The following is a 20,677-nucleotide window of genomic DNA, read 5'->3' on the forward strand; positions in this document are numbered from 1 at the left end:
ACCGGCGGCAAAGGCAGATACTTAATGACTGAGCCACCCAGGCTCCCCAATATAGTTTAGAGTACGCTTTGTCTTCTGTTACTCAATGAGCTTGGATGTGAAATAGAGAACTTAGTCTTAATTATCAAACCCTGAATATCTAAAGGTTGTTTCTTCTAGCCACTAGAGAGACCTTAATGCCATCCAAAGCCAACAAACCTATGAATCTCCCTTTTCAAAACACCTCTTCTGTCCTAAGTATAAATCATTATTCCCTTCTTCAAAATCCCTACCCTACAAGAGGGTAAATACATTGCTGTGGTTCACATCTTGATGCAAAAGAGAACGTACCCCCCTCACTGCAAAGAACGATGCACTGATGGTCTAGGAGCCATGGTTTAAGATAACTTTTGGCAAAAGTTGTTCTGGAAATGGGCCTTATCCCAGAAAATGAGGCGTGACTTGGCAGTAAGCAAGAAAGGGGTTTAGCTACCTTGGGGTTTAGCTTGGAGAAAAAAGAGAGAAGACTAGAAAGAAACTAGCTAGTGATAAAAATTAAAAGAATAGCATCCACTATATTCTAGGCACATCCCCAAGAACAGTACAAGTACTGTCATGGGATTCTCACATCATGGAGGAGGCAGAGGCTGAATTTATCTTGCAGAGGGGAAGTCAGGCTTTGGAGGCAGTTTGCTTGCACAGGCTTTGGAAGCAGTCTGCCTGCAATGGCCAGGATGCACAAAGCTCTGCGGCCTGGAGACAAAGCCAAGGCAGCCCCCTTGGTCAATATCATTGATTTTAGTGAAAAAAAATAATAAAATAAAATTTTTAAAAAGTCACAGCCAAAAGGAGCCTGAGGAGATATGACAACCGTATGATCCGCAAAATCATGGACAGGATTCTGGAACCTAAAAAGTGCATTAAGTGAAAAGGAAACAAATATGAATCAAGGACGGGCTTTAGTTAGTAATTCATCAATATGGGTGCATTCACTGGGGCAAATGTATCATACTGAGGTTAAGATGTTTTTAAGCCTGGTTTTTAGAGAATGATAAACACTATAGAAAACATCTGATTCCTAAGAATACGGAGACACGTTAGTATAAAATCTGATTTTGAATGGTTTATGAATACTGATGGCAGAGAACAGTGGCCACTGTCACGGACGCCGTCTCTGACTGCGCTTGGCTGAGTCTCATTGCCCCCACCATCCTGGGTGCGGGGGGGGGGGGGGTGCACAGGCAGCCTCAGCGTTGCGCCCTCTGTTCACCCACTGGTGCCCATGCCGCCCTTTGGCACTGAACTTGCCCCAGTTGCGTCCCGCCAGCCAGACCCTACAGCGCAGACGGGGTCTGCGCCTGTAAGATTCAACAGTTTCTAGCCTGCTCCACCAGAGTGACCTCTCCCCGTGGGAGGGCTTGAGGGAGGCTCTGAAGCAGGGCAAGGACAACCCCAGTCTGAGCTCCCTGCCCCGAAGAGACAGGTGCAGACTCATCCTGATCCATGGGCCAGCCCCACACCCACCTTCACCCCCGCACTGACAGCTGGACCGTGACGTCGGAGTGTGCCCATGGAGCTGGGATTGGGAGAGTGTTTCGCACAGCACAGATGAACCAGAGACGTAAATTTGTGGTTCAAAGAGTTTGTTTTAGACCAAAAATAAAATAAAATAAAATTTTTTTTAAATTGCAAACACAAGAAAAAGGGAACCATCAAATGATTCAAATCGCTCAAATCCAGATATTTTGCACTAGGAGAAGAGATCATCTGTACTATTTGTTGCACTGAATTTTCTCTACTTCTCTCCTTTGTTCATGAAGATTCACACACACTCAACTCTGTATTAACATTTATGTTAATAAGTACAATTACTCAAGGCAAGTTCTGCATGTACTGAGCTCTTTGTGGCCTATCTCAGCTGGATCCTCTAAATCCTGCAGGAGAGGTCCTGTCGTTCCAATCCTACAGGACTGCACGGGACAGCCCCGACCACAGTGGCACACTCTGCAGGGCTGTGCCAAACCATGCCTTGTTCCTCAGCCAATGCAAAGGCAACATATCAAACAGGTGAACAACTTAATGCTATTGCACCAATGAGCTAAGATCACATCATTCAAGGAACGAAGAAGTAAATGCCAAATGAGCATGTCAAGTCATTATTGAACATGACGGGGTGTGTAGGAAACTGAACATGGTCCAAGTAATTTGAGGTTTAGGAAAGCATAAAGATGATGATTTTTAAGTTCTAAAATAGCCTTGTAATGGGGGTGCCCGTTTGGCTCAGTGCATCGAACATGACTCTCGATCTCAGGGTGATGACTTCAAGCCCCACACTGGGCATAGAGCTTACTTAAAAACACAGAAATAAAATAAAATAACCTTATAATAGAGTCAGCAGAAGACAAAAGACCAAGTTGATGAATTCCACCGACTTCAATGATAAATGAAAGAAACTGGAAAGCAAGCTGGAATTAACCAGAAGCACACTGCCGAGTTCCAAGTCCTAGGTGGGAAAAATTCACACTTTTTTATTATGAATAATGTGGTAATTTTGGAAAGCTTGGAAAATGAGAAAATAAAGTTAAAATCACTCATAGTCTCAATACCTAGAGAGAGGGGCAGACCCATGTCTTTGAGAAATTGCAGATTTCACAAGGACACACAGCCAGGGTATTGTGAAGGGTCATGGAAGTGTGAGACCCTAATACTTAAACTTCATTTGCTTAAACTTGGGTCCATCTATGCCCAGCAACCACCAGTGTGTGGGCTCTTAAAGCCAGTCTGCTCAGGTCTGATCTGGGCAACATCATTTCCTACCAAATAACCTTCAGCAAGCCTGCTTATGTTTTGCTGTGCTTTAGTTTTTTATTTGCAATATGGGGATAATACCAATCTCAGATGTGACAAAGTTTAATTTAGAATATAGCTTAAAAAAATTTTTTTTAAATTTTTTTAAATAGAATATAGTAAAAAATTTAGCTATTATGGTCTTTTCTAAACACATACATATACACGTTTATAAAACTCTCGCTCATTTGATGCGCAAATATTTTTCCATGTTTTGGGGTCTTTCAGACAGACCAAGTATTATACTTAATGTGTAAAGACTCCTCAATTGGACATTTTGGGTGTTAGTTTAAAAAAGGAGATGCTAGGTGCCTGGGCGGCTCAGTAGTTAAGTGTCTGCCTTTGGCTCAGGTCATGATCCCAGGGTCCTGGGATCGAGCAGGAAGCCTGCTTCTCCCTCTCCCACTCTGCGTGCTCGTGTTCCCTCTCTAGCTGTGCCTCTGTCAAATAAATGGATGGAATCTTAAAAAATAATAAAAATAAAAATAAGAAGGGAGATGCTTAGGGGCACCTGGGTGGCTCAGTTCATTAAGCGTCTGACTCTTGATTTCAGCTCAGGTCTTAATTTCAGGGTTGAGTTCAAGCCCTGCTTTGGGGCTTCGTTCCAGGCATGGGCCTACTTAAAAAAAAAAAAAAAAAAAAAAAAGCAGGGGAGATGCTTAACATCAGGCGGCTTTGCCTGTTGGAAGCACTAGAGTCCTCTTCAAGACCAAAGGCTGATAACATTTTAAGAAAAAAGCCAACTGGACGTAGATCTTTGACAAATCCAGGACATCAAGAGGGCTTGTTGGGGAAACAGGTACATACTGCCTTCACATAGAATACAAAGTCAGTGGTACCCTTAGGAGTTGTACATGGCTGAGGCTTCAGAGAGAGCAGTGGGGAAGATGTTGATACCAGATGGAACCTTCTAGAGGCCCTTTCCTGACACCTTCACTCTTATATCTAGTTTAATATGAAAATATGAAGATGTGGAAGAGGGTAATTCCTTTGCCCAAAATTAGTGAGGCAAAAGTGGAGGTCAAAGACAAGTGTGATAACCCTGAAGCCTGTTCATATGGACTCCCAACCTAGTCTAGCTACCTTTAGGTCGTGAGTCGTCTAAACCACCACTTCCCTCATGAATAGCAGTGAGGCCTTGGGCACGTAACCTAACCTCCATGCTGGCGTAAAACTGAAATATCTCTGTATCTCCGGGGTGCGCGATCACCCACAAATATTAGCTATTGCATAACCTTTCATGGTGTGGTGTGCTAAGCCATGTTTTTTGGGAGCATTTTAATACATATGTTCTCATACATGAAGTATAAAGGCTTAGAGCTATAGTGAGTGGTAGAATTTGTATTTCTGAGGCCAAATACACACACGCACACATATATATTTTTTACCAGCTCCTATTAAGTACGAAAGAGCCTAGCTTTGTTTCCTTTCCCCTAAGTCCTTCTTCAAAATGTTATATAGAAGTCACACACCAAGTTAGAATAGAAAATACATCCCTCTGGCTTCAGCTCTGAGCCATTAGAATCATCTGAGTCACTGGACATTTTGTTTCTTTACATTAAAAGAATGTCAATAGTAGGATCATTTTCCTCCCAGGAACCAAAACATCCTTCACTTGGAAGCTAGATTGACAGCCTTAGTCTAATTATAAGAACACTAGACACAGGCCAGCAGAGGGCCATCATGTAAAACACTTGTCCCCCTCAAAATTGTCAAGTCCTCAAAAACAAAATCTGAGAACTGATTATACCTAAGAAGAACCCAACGATACATGATGACTAAATGTAAAATAGTGTCCTGGATCAGCTCCTGGAACAGAAAAAGGGCACTGGGTCAAGACTTGAGGGAATCTGAAGAAGCTGTGGACTGGAGTTCACAGAAAGACAAAGATGGATTCATTACAACAAATGTTTTACACTAAAGTGAGATGTTAAGAGGCAAAATGGAGGAGGAATAAATGGGAACTCTGTACGAGCTTCTCAATCTTCTGCAAGTTTAAAATTCATCTAAAATGAAGTCTATTCAAATTTTTTTTAGTCCACAGGTATACATAGCCATATAAATGTATAGAAAGAGGCAACCTGGCTGCCTTAGTCGGTAGAGCATGTGATTCTTGATCTCCGGGTTGTGAGTTCAAGCCCCAGCCTGGGCGTGGAGATTACCGAAAATCTTTAAAATAAATGGAATGAATGACTGAATAGAGTAAGTCTGGAGACACTGAACCAATGCTGTTTTTATGGTAATTATCCTACTTGTGCCCTAGGAGTTGCTTCCATGGAAGACAATCATATAGCCTTGGAGGAGAAGGTCAAAGAGAAAGTGGAAACCAGTTGAAGCTCATCTCTTACTCAGCAGAAAAGTTTTATTTCTTTTAAGGACAAACAATTAAACCACATCCAAGGCCTTAATTTACAGACGCAAACCAAAGTGGCCATTTAAAGCATTAGCTATTGAGGTACAATACATACATGGGGGGAGGGGGAATGCTTCGCCATCTGAGGTTCATACCAAACCTTGCTCGCTCGACAGCTGGGCTCTGCTAGAGTTTGGGTGTGGCGGGGCGGTGGGGTAGGGGGAGAGCTTATCTGCAGAACCAAAGGAGAACAGCTGTGTTCCACAAGGACGGAAGCATTTTGGACTGTGTTGGTGGGGGGCTGGTTTCACACAGAAGGGGAAGAGGGGGGAAAAGGCTACGTCCCCCGCCCAGGGCATTAGGCCGCCTTGCAGAGTGCCACCGCAGAAAAGCGGACCTCCCCTTGCTCACGCTCCGTGAATTCTCTGCAGACCTTGGCAGCATCCTGAAAGGAGAAAGGTCATTCATATCCAACCAGCAGCGGCTCAAAAGGAAGTTGCATCAGAAAAGTTAAACTGTATGGCTCAGAGGTCACCGTGATCAACTTCAAACCCCCCATTAAACTTATAAACCAGGACTGGCTTCAGACCAAAATAACAACAATAACAAAAAATTTTTAAAAAACTAAAAAATTAGGTGATGAGCAAGACAAGAACCCATGACATGGACTTGACTTTGGAAGCTCTGACTTTATGACTTCCACCAAGTGCCCCGGGCCTCCTTCACCTCGTGCCTGGTTTTGACAACAAAACTACATACACTAGGAGTGCACTTTTCCTCAAATCACAACAAGGTGAAAAAAAAAATAGATCCTCTCTCCCATAAGGCCTAAGAGTTCTCTTAGGCCTCAAGAAATTTCAAGTAAACATGAATTTCTTTCAAATAAACATTTCACAGAACAGCTTTAAACACCTGGTTTCCAGGTATTAATGGGTCATTGATGGTTGGAATGACATGTGTTACTAGTTCCAAGACCCAGATTACAAAGATTGGTAATAGAAAAAAAATGATCCCAAATTCTAGGGGTTAAATGCCTTGGCAGAGTGAATATCAGTTTCATTTGTAAAAAGTCCAGTGGAAAGACCGCTCCACAAACCATATGAAATATAAGACCTTTAAGAGGAGAGGACAGTCTTGACACATCAGCTCCAAGCTCTAAAAACCATTAAATCCATGAGTTTGGCCCTTAAAAAGCATCAGCCACACCCAGAATTTTGCTCCTGCTTTAGAACCACCTGTAAAAACTAGAGGGAAATTCTAGACTGACATCTACATATCTCATTCTCTATTAGAATTTTTAATATATTGGCATTCCAGACCTTTCCTGTAGTACCCACAGGGATGGCCGCCATTAAAGGTGTGTTTGTAAAGCAGTGACGTGGCCTCTGAATTCATGGGTTAAGTTTATGTAATTTTTTTTTTTTTTAAGATTTTATTAATTTATTTGACAGGGGCAGGGGAAAGAAAGAATACAAGCGAGTGGGAGAGGGAGAAGCAGGCTTCCTGCTGAGCAGGGAGCCAGATGCCGGGCTCGATCCCAGAACCCTGGGATCAATACCTGAGCAGAAGCAGACGCTTAACGACTGAGCCACCCAGGCGCCCCAGTTTATGTAATTTCTTACCAGTTTAGCAATAATAAACCATAGAGTTCAGACAACCTAGAACAGCTTTAACCACATACAACCAGCCTTACTCAGGACAAGAATTTTCACTAAGATGCTGGTTTATATTCCGTTTAATTTTAAATGAGATTCTAACTAATTTTTATTATTTTTTAAACTGTTTTACTTTCTCCACACCTTGTAAATTCTGCTCAAGTAACAGTTTCAGCATCCTGTGTGGGGTACATTTTTTAAGGTATTAGCAATGTTTCATAGTAAAGTATTTTTAGAGCTTTATTTGAAGTACCAGTCTTTCCCCCAAATGGGTCATCTCCAGAAGATCTGCCTCTTCCTCTCTCCCCTAAATAAATTCTGCCTGCCAAACCCAACTCGATCCTTCTTTTCCAGATCTGCTTCTCATTCCGTATTCCTACTCCCAAATGCCCCTCATATACCAGAGAATTGGCTCTAACTTATCTCAGGTATAACTGACAGCAGGCTACAGAAAGTGACCTTCTCTCCTTCTGTGGCATAACTTGGTTCACACTAGTGGTCCACCTTGAGGTCATGAGGTTTAGATGTTCCCAGGCCAGGTCTATTACCCAAAAAGGCAGTACTGAACAGTGGTGTGAAGACTGCCCAGATTTGCACCACGGTTTTGCCATTTAAGCCACTGACCCTGAACATCACTTAACCCAGTACCTCAGTTTCCTCACCTGTAAAATGTGGGATATAATCACTACCTCAGAGCCTCATCAAATGCATGCTCTGGAAGAGAGAAGACACTGAGAACTGCCTCTAGCACCAGGGTCAAATTGCAGCCTGCTGCCTGTTGTTACGGATAAAGTTTAACGAGCTCCACATTCACTTAGACACGGTCCACAGGCTGTGCCATGGCTCTGACAGCCCAACAGGACACAGCAGACCTCATTTTATCGCACTTCATCTTCCCGCCCTTCTCAGAGGTTGAGTTTTTACAAATGTAAAGTCTGCAGCTGCCTCCATCAAGCAAGTCTATCGGTGCCTTTTCTCAATGGCATTTTCTTGCTTTGGGTTTCCATGTCACATTGTGGTGATTTTGCGGTATTTTAAACTTTTTTATTGTATTTATTATGATCTATGATTAGTGACATTTGATGTCACCGTCTTCGTTTGAGAGTGCTAAAAACCACATCCGCACAAGACGGCAACCTTTATCAATACACGTGTGCATTCCCGTGGCTCTAGGAACCAGCTTTCCCCCCGTGTCTCTCTCTCCCCTAGGCCTCTCTGTTCCGAGACAATATTGAAAGTAGGCCAGTTCATAACCCTACGGTGGCCTCTAATGTGTTCATACGAAAGGAAAAGTCCCACATCTCTCACTTTAAATCCAGAGCTAGGAAGGGTTATGCTTGGGAAGGATTAACACAGGCATGTTGAAAGTGAAGACAGGCCAAGAGCTAGAACTCATGTGCCCAGCAGTTAGCCAAGTTGTGAAAGCAAAGGAAAAGTTCTTAAAGAAAATTAAAAGGGCTATTCCAGAGACCACATGAATGATAAGAAAGCAGAACAGCCTTACTGCTCATATGGATAAAGTGTGAGTGGTCCAGATAGAAGATGAAACCAGCCACAACATTCCCCTCAGCCAAAGCCTAATCCAGAGGGAGGCCCTAACTCTCCGTGCTGTGAGGCTAAGAGAGGTGACGAAGCTGCAGAGAAGTGTGAGGCTGGCAGAGATCGATCCAAGTTTAAGGAAAGAAGCCATCTCCGTAACATCAAAAAACTAGGGGGAAGCAGCAAGGGCGGATGGAGAAGCTATACCACATTATCCACAAGATTAGCCAAGGTCATTAACACAGGCAGCTCCACTTAGCAACAGACTTCCCACATGAATGACCTACACTTCTACTGGAAGAAGATGCCACTTAGGACTTTTGAAGCTAGAGCAGAGAAGTCAATGGCTGGGTTCAAAGCTTCTAAGGACAGGCTCTCCTGCTAGGGGCTAATGCACCTGGGGATTTTAAGTTGAGGCCAATGCTCACTGACCATTCTGAAAGCCCTAGGGCCCTTAGAAGTAGGCTATGTCTTCTCTGACTGGGCTCTATCAGTGGAAAAACAAAGCCTGGATGGCATTCTATCTGTTTACAACATGGTTTACTGAATATTTTGAGCCCACTCTTGAGAACTTCGGCTCAGAAAAAAAGGATTTCTTTCAAAATATGATCGGTCATGGACAGTGCACCCTGTCACCCCATTTCTGATGGAGCTGGACAAGGTTAAGGCTATTTTCATGCCTACTAAGTACCATCCATTCCAGAGCCCTAGGAATCAGCAAGTCATTTCAACTTGCAAGTCTTATTATTTAAGAAACACATTTTGTAACACTATTGCTGCCATAGAGAGTGATTCCTCTGATGGTGCTGGGTAAATCGAAAACCTTCTGGAAACAATTCACCATTCTAGATGTCACTGAGAACATTCTGGATTCGTGGAAAGAGATCAAATATGAACATTAACAGGAGTCTGGGAGAAGAGGATTCCACCCCTCATGGAGGACTTTGCAGTGCTCAAGACTCAGAGAAAGAGCAGATGTGGTGGAAAGAGTCAGAAGAGCAAGAGAACTGGAGTGAGAAGCAGAGCGAGAAGGCAGGATGGACTGCTGCAGCGGCAGGAGAAAATCTGAACAGATAAGGTGCATCTCACAGTGAACAAAGAAAGTGGTTTCTAGAGATGGGATCTACTCCTGGCGAAGAAGCTGTGAAGACTGTTGAAATGACAACGGAAGAGGCTTTAAGGGCTAGAAGACATCATAAACTAAGTTGTTACAGCAGCAGTGGGGGTCTCAGAGGATCGGCTCCAATTTTAAAAGCCGTTCTACTGCAGGTAAAATTCTCTATCAAAAGCACCGCCCACTATCAAAGCACCGCCCACTACAGAGAAAACATTCACGAAAGGAAAATCAACAGAGGCAGCCAGCTTCACTGCTGTCTTCTTTAAAGAACTTGCCACAGCTTCCCCTGCCTTGAGAAGCCGTCCACAGCAAGGCAGAAGGCAAGACCTCCACCAGCAAAACTTCGCAACTTGGAAAGCTCAGATGATGGCAGGCGTTTTTTTCCAGAAATGAGAGGTTTTTCATTAAAATATGTATGCTGTTCCTTTAGACAGTATGCCAGTATACACTTAACAGGCTTCAGTATTGTTCGAACAGAACTTCTATCTGCACTGGGAACTAAACATCTCATTTATAACTCGCTTCACTGCAACATTAGCTTTATTGCAATGGTCTGGATCTGAACCCACAATATCCCTGAGGTATGCCTGGCTTGGCAACAGAGCCCAGTGCCACACAAAGCCCATTTTCAAAATACTTTCTACCTGGTTCTTTACGGAGAGTCTTCCAGACCTTCATCTGTATACAGCAAGCACTCAAAAAAGATTAGTTCTGACTACAGATGAAGTATTAAGACCTTAACAGCATTTCTTAAAAATTACAATTAAACAACTTCCCTTCATAACAGTAAATTGATTCAATTCTAGAAGACTTGTTTTTAGGGGGGAGGCACCTCAGGTAGTCTATCAACCCTTGTCCAGAATTAAGAGGTTTCTGGAGTCATTTACAGTAAGGACAGTGATCTTGGATCTTATATCGAGGCAGGTTTTGAATCTGCTCCTCTTGCCCCGTAACAGCAGCCCAAGAGAGAAGAAAAAAACTGAAGTTGACGGCCTAACTGGAACCCATAATATACAACCTGTGAGACTGACCCAAATCCAGCAGCATGAGATGGATTAGGAAAGGCTTGGGTTTCTGTCCCTTAAGTCCTTAGCTGTGATGTGATCTGACAAGAGAACAATGGTTCCCTTAATCCCACAAGGAAGTAAAGCCATGGCTTTCTGGCTAATTCCAACCCTGGACTGAAGTCAGCACACAATACAGATTAGTCACGGCTGCTCTGGGGGATCCTGTTTAAGACCATTTGCTAGAAAATACGGTAGACAGAATTACCAAAATACGCTTTAAACCCTGAAGACTATTCACCCAGACGATGGGTGCCTGCTGTCCAGAAAAAGTATTGGCCCCTGAGACAGTATGGCCAAAGAAAGGTGGGCCTCAGGGGAAGAGGGCTTCCAAAGATTACCTGCAGCAAGGAGTCCTCGGAACTGGTGCCGTGGTTTACCGGGAAAGGCATTCGTCCATCTGGAACACAGAAGCCAGGCAGCTCAACTTTCTCTGCAGATGCTCGGACCGCTGTGCTTACCCACAGCCTCAAGAGAAGTTTTCCATCTCCCACTGCCACTCCCACGGAGAGGGGCTGGTCAGAAGCAGTCGCTGGAAAGGAGCTTCAAGTGTTCCTAGGGTCCACCCAGGGCAATCCTAATCCTCAAGCGACAGGACCATACAAGCCCAAAGTGGCCACCCTAACAGAAAGGCTTGGGCCACATCTCCTGGGAAGGAGCCCAGAGTAAAAGGCAGATGCAGCCTCTGAGGTGTCAGGAAGGTAGAGCCAAGAAGGGATCCTTCGGACTTCACTGCCCCTCATTGACTGCTGACTGGCCCCAAGTATCCTTTGCTCTGGTCTGCATATAGGTAATTCTCTTCCTCTGTTAATACAAAGAGGAGAATTGTACCAGGAGGCCCATCTTTCCTGTTAGCAAATACCAGCTAAGAGAAAGCAGCCCCCAGCATGTCCACATGCTTTCACATTGAGGCATTTATCTTTTTCCAGAAGTATTCCTTGTCAGGACGCTGCTGGAGAGCCTGCACTGGTTGTGTGTAGTGGAAGGTGGGAAGAGGAAAGCTGAACACGGAGGCCTTCGACTGGCACAGATCTCCTTACCGGTCTGGGACTAAAACCACGCCTTCCACAGGTCATCGCCTGATGGGTGGCAGAAGTGTGAGAAGAAGGGTTAAGGGCCCCAATGAGAGTACGGTGTGCTGGCTTTGTGAACAAAGATACACTATGTGCCACAAAAGTTACGCACCAAAACTGTAAGAATAATTTCATCGGAAGGAATGTCTAAAACCGTAGGGGGCTCCAAAAATGGAGTGAAACCTACCAAGTTCATAGAGATGGCCATCCACGTTGTTAAACAGAATAAAATGAAAATTCACTTTGTCGTCTACCTGAAGAGTCAAGAAATATTTTTGATGATGAGTTTTGATTGTACTATATATTGTATTAAAAACTTGTCTTTAGCTTTACTGAGATAATTGACATAATATTGTATTAACTTCAAAATCTATAATGTATTGATTTAATACACATATTTTGCAATGATTTTAAGAGAACTTAATTTGTTAATAAATTCTGTCCCTCTAAGTATAATACACTCAGACTTGCTTATGTATTATTTTAAATTAGTATGGCTAACATGTACCTCTTTTTTATATACTAGACAATGTTATAAGACTGTCATAAAACCCTAATCTATCAAGATAAATATAGTAACTACTAGAAAGCTAGAACTTTTTACTGAGGAGGAAATTCAGGCTTAGGGAGGATTGAGTATCTCACCCAAGGTCAAGACTAGAAAGTGGCAGGGCCAACAGTAGTTTTAAAGGCACTGATACAGACTTAAATCTAAATTAACAGCTGACTGCGGGACTGTGTTCAGATTCATGATATACTGAAGCCTTCTAGAGACGGTCAGTCCCTGCTGGTAATCTTACCCGCTCCAACAGTCTACGGGAAGAGTATGTGAAATGCTCAATTGCTTCCTCTCTTAGAATCATTTGGATCTGAACAAAGTACTGTTTGAATTTACTCAAGACCATGTTTACTGCCAATCAGATTCCCGAAGAGCCATTTTAATGAATGGGTCTGGTCAAAGCATGATTCTAGTAGAATTTTCTGGGCTTCCTTGGGCTTAATTAGCCTTGGGTGGAGAGGTCTGCTGTGTTCAGGTGAGAGGTTCATTGTATGTGGTTCAGGGGCGAAACAGATGGCACCCGGGCAGCCCGGCCCCGATCTGTAATTGCATTTACCCGACATTGGCCTTCCTGTGCCACAGCATCATGGGCTGCCTGAATGGCCTGCAGACGAGAGGAAATAATTAGCACAAGATCCTCTGTAGTCCCTTAAAGCTGATGCTCCACAAGTTCTCTTCCTACCTCGTTCTTTTCAAAGCATTTTGCTCGGTCTTCAGGGGACAGCTTCTCCGTTTCCGAAAGAAACTGTTTCAGGACGGACCCATCCTCTTTAAAAAAAAAAAAAAAAACCAAGAGCATATTAGTATAGATAGAATAGCGTAAATGGGTGCACACTTACAACGCACTTCGGCTGTTACGCAGCCATGTTTGGCGACTCAAGTTACTTAACTTTCCCGTGGTCCCAGACAAGGTGGATGAGCTGTTCCTTTCTGCCTCAGTCTCTTTCCAAGCAGTCCCTTCTCCCTGCATTCAAGCCGACAAACTCTCTGCTCCTCCAGGGCCAAGCCCTCTCCTGCCTCTCTCCCCTGCCCTCCCGCCTCACACTCCCCTCTCAATTCCCTCATCACCCTCGTTAAGGTGCTGATGCCCTTGGAACATGTATTTGTGAGATCTGTCTTAACATAAAGGCAGGAACTATCTTGTCGGACGCTGGTTGTTTTTTTGTTTTTATTTTAAAGATTGATTTACTTAAGGAATCTCTATGCTTGACAGGCGACTCAAACTCACGAGCCCGAGATTAGGAGTCGGGCGCTCTATGCACTGAGCCAGCCCAGCACGGCACTCTTCTAATTGCTGTTATCTTCACGATCCCATGTGGCACAATGACATTCTAGTCTAATAATGGTTCTCAAACCAAGATTTTTTTACTTAGAAAATGCAGTCTTAGTAGTATGGTTATCCAGATAGACGTTAACCCATGGATCTTAACAAACGTAAAGCGCCTACTAGTCGGGCCCAGGGACAAAGGACCGGCTGACAGTTTGGCCTAAGCATTTTGTCACTGCTCAATGCAGCTGAGTCTAGGAGACAACGTGGCTAGAGCAAGAACGATTTGTATTTCAAAGACCACATTCAAACTTTCAGCTCTAAACTCAAAAAATTAGTTAAGTAAAGACCATTTAAAATTTGGAAGGAATCCTTTTCACTTTATGGACAGGGCTGGGACTCCAGTAACTTCTCTGCAGTACAATCATGACTACAGCTACAAGAGTTCCACAAGCTCTGCTGACCTTCTGAACACAGGACTCTAATGGGAGACTTACTGCAGAAGAAGTAAAGGTTCAAGCTCTACCTCCTTAATATGGCAAGTTAATATGAAAAATTGAAATATGAAATATTGTTTAATATGAAAAATTGAGTTCTAGAAAAATTGGATCTTTATGGCCAGACTTTTTTTTTTTTTTTGGTTTGGGAAGTATATCAGCAGTAGTTTTGGCCACACTTACCTCGCTTAAAAAAATAATAATAAAAAAAGTATCCGACCTGTTCCAAGTAACACCATGGCCTATTCACTGATATTATTCCATTCTTTTTTTTTTTTTTTAAAGATTTTATTTATTTATTTGACAGGCAGAGCTCACAAGTAGGCGGAGAGGCAGGCAGAGAGAGGAGGAAGCAGGCTCCCCGCCAGCAGAGGGCCTGACACGGGGCTCGATCCCAGGACCCTGAGACCATGACCTGAGCCGAAGGCAGAGGCCTTAACCCACTGAGCCACCCAGGCGCCCCTGAAATTATTCCATTCTTAGCTACCTCCATCCACCGCCTAAGTCGGGAGTTGGCAAAGTTAGTGTGCCTATTTTTGTATTATTGGAACACAACCACATCCACTGGTTTAGATCTTGCCTGGGGCTGCCTTTGAACTACAAAGACAGAGACCTAACGGCCCTCAAACCCCTAGAAGATTTACTCTCACCTTTTAAGAAAGTTCACGGACCCTTGGCCACTAGCACACATTATGCCGTGTCTTTTCATATATTTTAGTGCTGCTCATTGTGCTTCTGACAATCCTTTCTTCCCTTTCCTCCAGAACATTCATGGGAAGTGAGCTAAGACCCCACACCTGACTAGGCTCCTGGCTGGATCCTTGCAACGTAGCAAGCTGCCACCATGTTTTCCCGCAGCAATTTTCACAGTATCCTCATCCAGCTGCCCTATACGACTTTGGTTCTCCTGTTGCTTAAGAGACCCAGAACCATTAGAGACAAATCCTGAGGGTTCATGTTTGATGGTTTAACCTCATCTCCACTTCTTCCGAGTCATCGAGAATGGAACAGAAGTACGTAAGAATCACCCCAACTTGCAGCGTGCCAGTGGTAGAGCCTGTGCAGAGGAGCACAGAACTGCCCCTCGCTCCCTCTTCCCCTCCGGGTGGAAGAGAAGCTAGACAATATTTCTTGGAAAAGGCGTTTCCTTCCCTCAGAAGAGAATCAATCATTAATCTGCCTACTGGTTCCATCCAGATTAGGAGGTTTCAGAAAAATGTAAGGCAGTGACTTTGCTCAACAGACCCCTGGGGGTTGGGGGGATGACAAGTTATGGTTAACTAGAGATCAACGAGAGGACTGCCCTCAAAACGCACTTACCAAACTCCAGTTTGTCTTGGTTATTGGCCACAGCATGGATGATCCCGATGGTCCCACAGGAGTTGCCAATGGTCTGCTTCATGAAATACACCTTAGGACTGACCGCTTGTCCTTTCAGCTCTTCGATCTGTTTTTTCCTGAAGTTCTCATGCTGGGAATAGAAAACATTTTTCTATCTCAAATGAAAATGCAAAGCACTAACAGACGGAGACACAGCGAGTTCTACCACCTAAATGGAAACACAAGTGGGATGTGTGACCAGGAGCCCTGGTTCTGGGGGTTGGCCAGTGCCCAGAGACTCGCCCGTCTGCCTCCCACACCCACGCCAGCCCATAGGGTTCCGAGAGGTTCTGAGACTCCACCCTGATGCTGCAGCGTGGTCACGGCCTTGGATGTTGCCCAAGGATTGGTCTAGACGCCACTGCAACCTTTTAGCTCGAAAATGCATGTCTCCTGAAGTCAGAACAGGCAGGTTCATTTTTTCTGTTGTCCTTACACACCACCCATTGTACTTCACACAGGACCCCAATCAAGCTTTGTCTCTATCCCAGCATTCTTGGAAGACCTACTTCTACTGCGTCCATGTACGCTTCTTTTCAATAACAAATACAAAACAAGATTTAACTGCTGAAAGGAGCAATTTAAAGAAATTGTTCCCACTTTTTGGGGGGAGGGGAGGAACGACAACTGACTTAGGGTGCTGGGCTGGGATTCCATGAAATCTTCTCATCCTACAAGAGGTAGACCGGACACTTGTTTGTCCTTGTCAACGATACATTCTGAGAACAGATTAACAATGGGGGGTGGAGGGGTGTCAGAAGAGATCAGTAAATGAGACTAGAGAATAGTTTTCCTCAAAGAATCCATCTGCTCTTTGTACAGTAATTTAGTGGGCTTGTCTGGACCTTTCATTAATAAATTTTAGACCTTAAAGGAAGGACTTCTCAGTTGAAAGCATGGTGCCAGGGCACCTGGGTGGCTCAGTGGGTTAAAGCCTCTGCCTTCAGCTGAGGTCATGATCCCAGGGTCCTGGGATCAAGCCCCGCACTGGGCTCTCCACTCAGCGGGGAGCCTGCTTCCCCCTCTCTGCCTGCCTCTCTGCTTACTCTTGATCTGTCAAATAAATAAAATCTTTAAAAAAAAAAAGCATGGCGCCAATGCCATAGAAACACTAATGTCTCATAACCAGTATAATTGGAGAGAACATCAAAAGCATGTTTCCTTTTTTTTTTTTTTTTTTTTAGATTTTAAGTAATCTCTACACCCAACGTGAGGCTCAGACGTACAACCCCTGAGATCAAGAGTTGCATACTCCACCCACTGAGCCAGCCAGGTGCCCCTGAAGTATATTTGCAATTCCAGTCGCTCTGCATTACTATACACATAACTGAAATTTAAGCCTTGTCTGTGACACCATCAGACAAAAAAGAAGATCTCCCATTCCGCAAGGCCAGCTCATAGGAAATTCTAACATCAAAGATCTATCACATCTCTGAAATGAGTTACTACTCATAGACTGTTAAGGATTTTCACTTCTGTTTTTGCTTTTTAACGGGATAGCACCATTCTCTATTATGTTTGAGCTTTTGCATGGAGATACTTTTGCAAATATTTCATTATCACTTAAAACTACTATTTCTGAACTGGTCCAGTTAGTTGGCAACTGGGTGGCTCAGTCAGTTAAGTGCCTGCCTTCTGCTGGGATCCAGTCCTGCCTTGGGCTCCTTGCTCAGCAGCAAGTCTGCTTCTCCCTCTGCCCCTCCCCCCACTTGTGCTCGGTCTGCCTCTCTCAAATAAAATCAAGTAAAATAAAATCTTTTAAAAAAAGAACTGGTCCAGTTAGGATTTCATAACACTCTCAAAATCAGATGCTTTCTAAATTAACATCAGCTTATTCAGAAGTCAACATACAAACCTCAACTTTTGAGTTTGCTTCAGTGTTTAGCCTAATTGGTGTTCTGTGTCACAGACTGGGTGCTCAATCAATCTGACTTCCCCAATTAAGCTAAAGGACTAAGTACCCAGATGATTCAAACCAGAACAAGTGCAGCCTCATCCTGTAAAAAGCAAGCAGTAGGCCTTTGAAAGACAAACACGATGCACCACTGCCTCCCAGAGGCCTTGCCCGTGAGTGCCGCTCAAAATCTCCGAGTCATCATGGAGCCTCTAAAGAGCGAGCGAGCTCAGGGACAGGCTCAAATGAGAGGAGATGATATTTGATTGGGTCAACAGGGAAGCTAATTTGACTTGCAATTATTTGGCCACTCCGGTTTACCCAACTAAAGGCTTTGCAATAAAACAGGACAGGGAGATTATCCTAGTAGCTTTAATAAGGGTTTTTAAATTCACAATAGTCCATTTACTGAGAGGAATGCAACTTCCCATAGGGCTTAATAATTTATGCTGAGGATGCTTCTAGAACGCCCAGTCCTAGCATGGTGGTGCTTCAATTAAAGCTTACAGTGTTTGGAATGTAGCCCCAAAAGCTACTGCCCCGGGGTTTTGTTAATGCAGATTTCACCACTCCCAAATCAGGGACAGCAACAGGAGATAGACAATCCCAGGCCAGTTAGTGGGATTTCATACATTGCAAGACAACAATCATCCCAGCTACCTTTTTATATCTGACGCTCAGTCTTTGAGGTACATACATCCATGCACACTTGTAGGAAGACCATCTAAAGGGAAATGAAAAGGTGTTTCTAAAACTGCTTTAATGCCCACCTGTTTCACTTAGCTACAGGGTCAGAGAGGAAAGACAGGATGTGAAAGGAGACCCCACAAACAAAATGACTACGCTTTAAAAACAAGTAAAAAAACCACACACACATCTAAGAGGCTAAAAACCGAGTGTGCATGTTGTAGAGAAGAAACCCAAGGCCACCAAAGACCCGAGTGGAGAGGGAGCATTAAAAAAACCTATTGTTTCCCTGTGGCTTAGGCCAGCCCGCTGGCCACCCCCCACCCCTTTTTAATGCAAGGTGGGAGTCTGAGAACCAAACCAGAAACTGACAGTTCTCAGCCCTTAAAGGGAAACAACCAGCCAGCCATTCCTTGAAGTGGAAGGCTCTGAAAAGCGTAGGTTCCAGTGAACTTAAGAAGAAGATGAATTCTTTTCTTTGTAACTGAGATGACGGAACAGAGATGCTGCTTCTTCTCTTTGAAATTCAAGGCCACGCTGGATGGACGAGCGAGGAGCCAGTAAATTCTCTAACCACCAATGAGTAGGTACCACGATATCTCCCCCCACATCCCGCAGGAAAGGGGCAGTTCTGCAGGTGTAGGCGCCCAGTCCGGGAGGGGCGGGAGCCGGGAGTCTACACGGTCCTCCACGCCTCACTCGGGTCTGGAAGCCGCGCGCACCATCCCGGGCCCGCGCACCCCGGGCCCCACGCCCTACCTGGGCCGTGAGGGGAAACAGCAGCAGCAGCGCGCAGGCTGGCGCTGGCACCGAGCCCAGAGCCTCCTCCTCCAGCCCCAGCACGTCCGCGAAGCGCCACTGGCCAGCGACCCCCAGCCGGGCCAGCACCTGCGGAGAAGAAAGAGCGCGGCCAGGGGCTCCGAGACCCGCGAGGGGCGGGCACCTGCCGGAGGGCGGGGCCGAGCCGGCGCCCTCGGTGCCCCCATCCCAGCCTGGGAGGAGTCGCGGCCTGCCCCGCCCCCCAGCTTCTTTCCCCACCCCCGCCCGCGCAGTGACACAGCACAAAGCGCGGCCCACACGTGGCTCGCGCGAAGCCCGGGCACCCGAGTCCGCGCGGCCGGCGCCACGCCCTCGGGAGCCTGGCCCTCGCTTGCATCTGGGCCCAGTCCCCTCCTCCCTCCCACCTCGGACGGTTCCGCAGAGTCATCCCCACCCCGCGACCCCTATGCTGGGGCAGACGGATGGCATCTGGGAGCGCGCGGGACGCCGCTGGGTCCCTGCGAGACAGAGACAGCCGGAGCTGATGCGCGCCTCCGCCTCGGCGCTCCCGGGGGGAAGGGTACAGAGGCAGTGCGAGACGCCACTCACTTTGTTCAGCATCTGAAAGGCAAATGCACAGAAAAAAATACAAAAATAAAGCCGGTCATCGAGGGCAGCTACCTGGCCTCAGCAATGCGGTCCCCGAGCAGCGATGCACCTGACGCTCACCTCGGGGTTAATCTCCATCGGTTTGAGCTGCATCTTCGCGAGCGGCAGGAAGAGGAACGACCAGGAGAAGAGGAAAAACAGCGAGCGGAGCCGCCCAGGCGGCCGCTATAAAGCTCCGGCCTGACGCACTGTAGGTGCCTGCGCAGGGGGAGCAGGGGCAAAACCAAGCGACGGGGAAACGGTCAGTCGCAGCCAAATGGGCACGAAACCCCCCCATGCGCCGCGCCGAGTGGTACGGCCGGGCCCCCAAACCTTTGCAGTCTCACTTGCTGGTGAGATAATCTGGTGGTTGTGGAGATGGGTTTTGTGGGTGGGTGTTCCTTGAGCCTATGGAGCAGTCATTTAGATGGGAGTCTAATTTCTTGCGAAGTTTCCGGAAACCTACCATTCTCACCATCCCAATTAACGGAGGGCTCAGGGTTTCTGAAGCTTTGAGAAAAAGCCCCAATTCAACAGGTATAGATTTAGTATGAATGTAAATATCCGTCTCCCAAATCTTGCAGCAGTTTGCATTTGACCTCAGACAATTCATCCTCCATGTTAGATCAGATCGGTACCGAGGTGCGTTTTTAATTGACTGCCCAGCTTAAAACAATGTGGAGGATAAACGGTATTGCATTAGTAATGCTGATGTAATGTAGCTCCCGGGGAGAATTGGTTGGTCATGGGGAAGCTATAGAAACCTGGTGTGTGTGACCGTAATATAAGACAGAGAGGAGGCAGGCGGTCGGTGACTTTAGGACGCAGATCCAGGGAAAAGAAAGGTATGATTTCGAGACGAGAGGGTGTAAAAGAAAACGTATTTTTAAAAGAGTGGGAGGCTTTGAAAAATAAGATTCTGAGCTCACAATGGAATATTTACAGCGAAGGAGAAAGAGCATGGCAGCTGAAGGAAAGGCTGTTCTCTAATGAGCGCAGGTGGGGCTTGTTTTTCCTACAGCATGTGCAAAAGATGGAGAGAAAAAGCACATGCAGAAGAATGGATAAGAAGAGGGACAAAGATCTGAAAGAATAGTGTCAGGAGAGCTAAAACTCAGAATGAAATGGGGCTTGTAGAAACGCTAAGGAAGCAAGAAGTTTGTTTTAAAATGCTCATAACAAAATGATGATATGGAGGAAGAACAGACCTACTGTTTAGTGGAGTCCCGGTTAATGGCAGGGATAAGAGAGGGAGTCTACTTTTGGGGGGTTTTTTGGTTTTTTTGTTTTTTTTTTTTGTTTTTTTGGTTTTTTTGAGTTATTACCTCTACAGTGTCTCAGTGGACAGATCTATTGCAT

The 20,677-nt window shown here is 45.2% G+C and overlaps 1 protein-coding gene across 1 annotated transcript; it reads right to left on the reverse strand.

The window, feature by feature from the left end:
* Window positions 1-5,168: 5,168 nt before the first annotated feature.
* UCHL1 (ubiquitin C-terminal hydrolase L1) lies at window positions 5,169-19,523 on the reverse strand. Its single transcript, XM_059162827.1, has 9 exons — window positions 19,400-19,523; window positions 19,280-19,291; window positions 18,671-18,799; window positions 15,271-15,421; window positions 12,869-12,954; window positions 12,743-12,790; window positions 11,815-11,881; window positions 10,896-10,954; window positions 5,169-5,624 (listed from the first exon to the last, which is right to left on the reverse strand). The coding sequence occupies exons 1-9, from the start codon at window positions 19,430-19,432 to the stop codon at window positions 5,538-5,540; spliced, it is 672 nt and encodes a 223-aa protein (XP_059018810.1). The 5' UTR covers window positions 19,433-19,523; the 3' UTR covers window positions 5,169-5,537.
* Window positions 19,524-20,677: the final 1,154 nt, after the last annotated feature.

This window comes from Mustela lutreola, chromosome 1 (assembly GCF_030435805.1).
Source record: "Mustela lutreola isolate mMusLut2 chromosome 1, mMusLut2.pri, whole genome shotgun sequence".
NCBI classification, from domain to species: domain Eukaryota; kingdom Metazoa; phylum Chordata; class Mammalia; order Carnivora; family Mustelidae; genus Mustela; species Mustela lutreola.

Coding starts and splice junctions, on each gene's coding strand:
- UCHL1 (XM_059162827.1), bottom strand. CDS start 19,432: ATGCAGCTCAAACCGATGGAGATTAACCCCGAG. Junction 12,955..15,270: donor CCAAGACAAACTGGAGTTTG/GTAAGTGCGTTT, acceptor TTTTTTTTAAAG/AGGATGGGTCCGTCCTGAAA. Junction 12,791..12,868: donor AATGCTTTGAAAAGAACGAG/GTAGGAAGAGAA, acceptor TCTCGTCTGCAG/GCCATTCAGGCAGCCCATGA.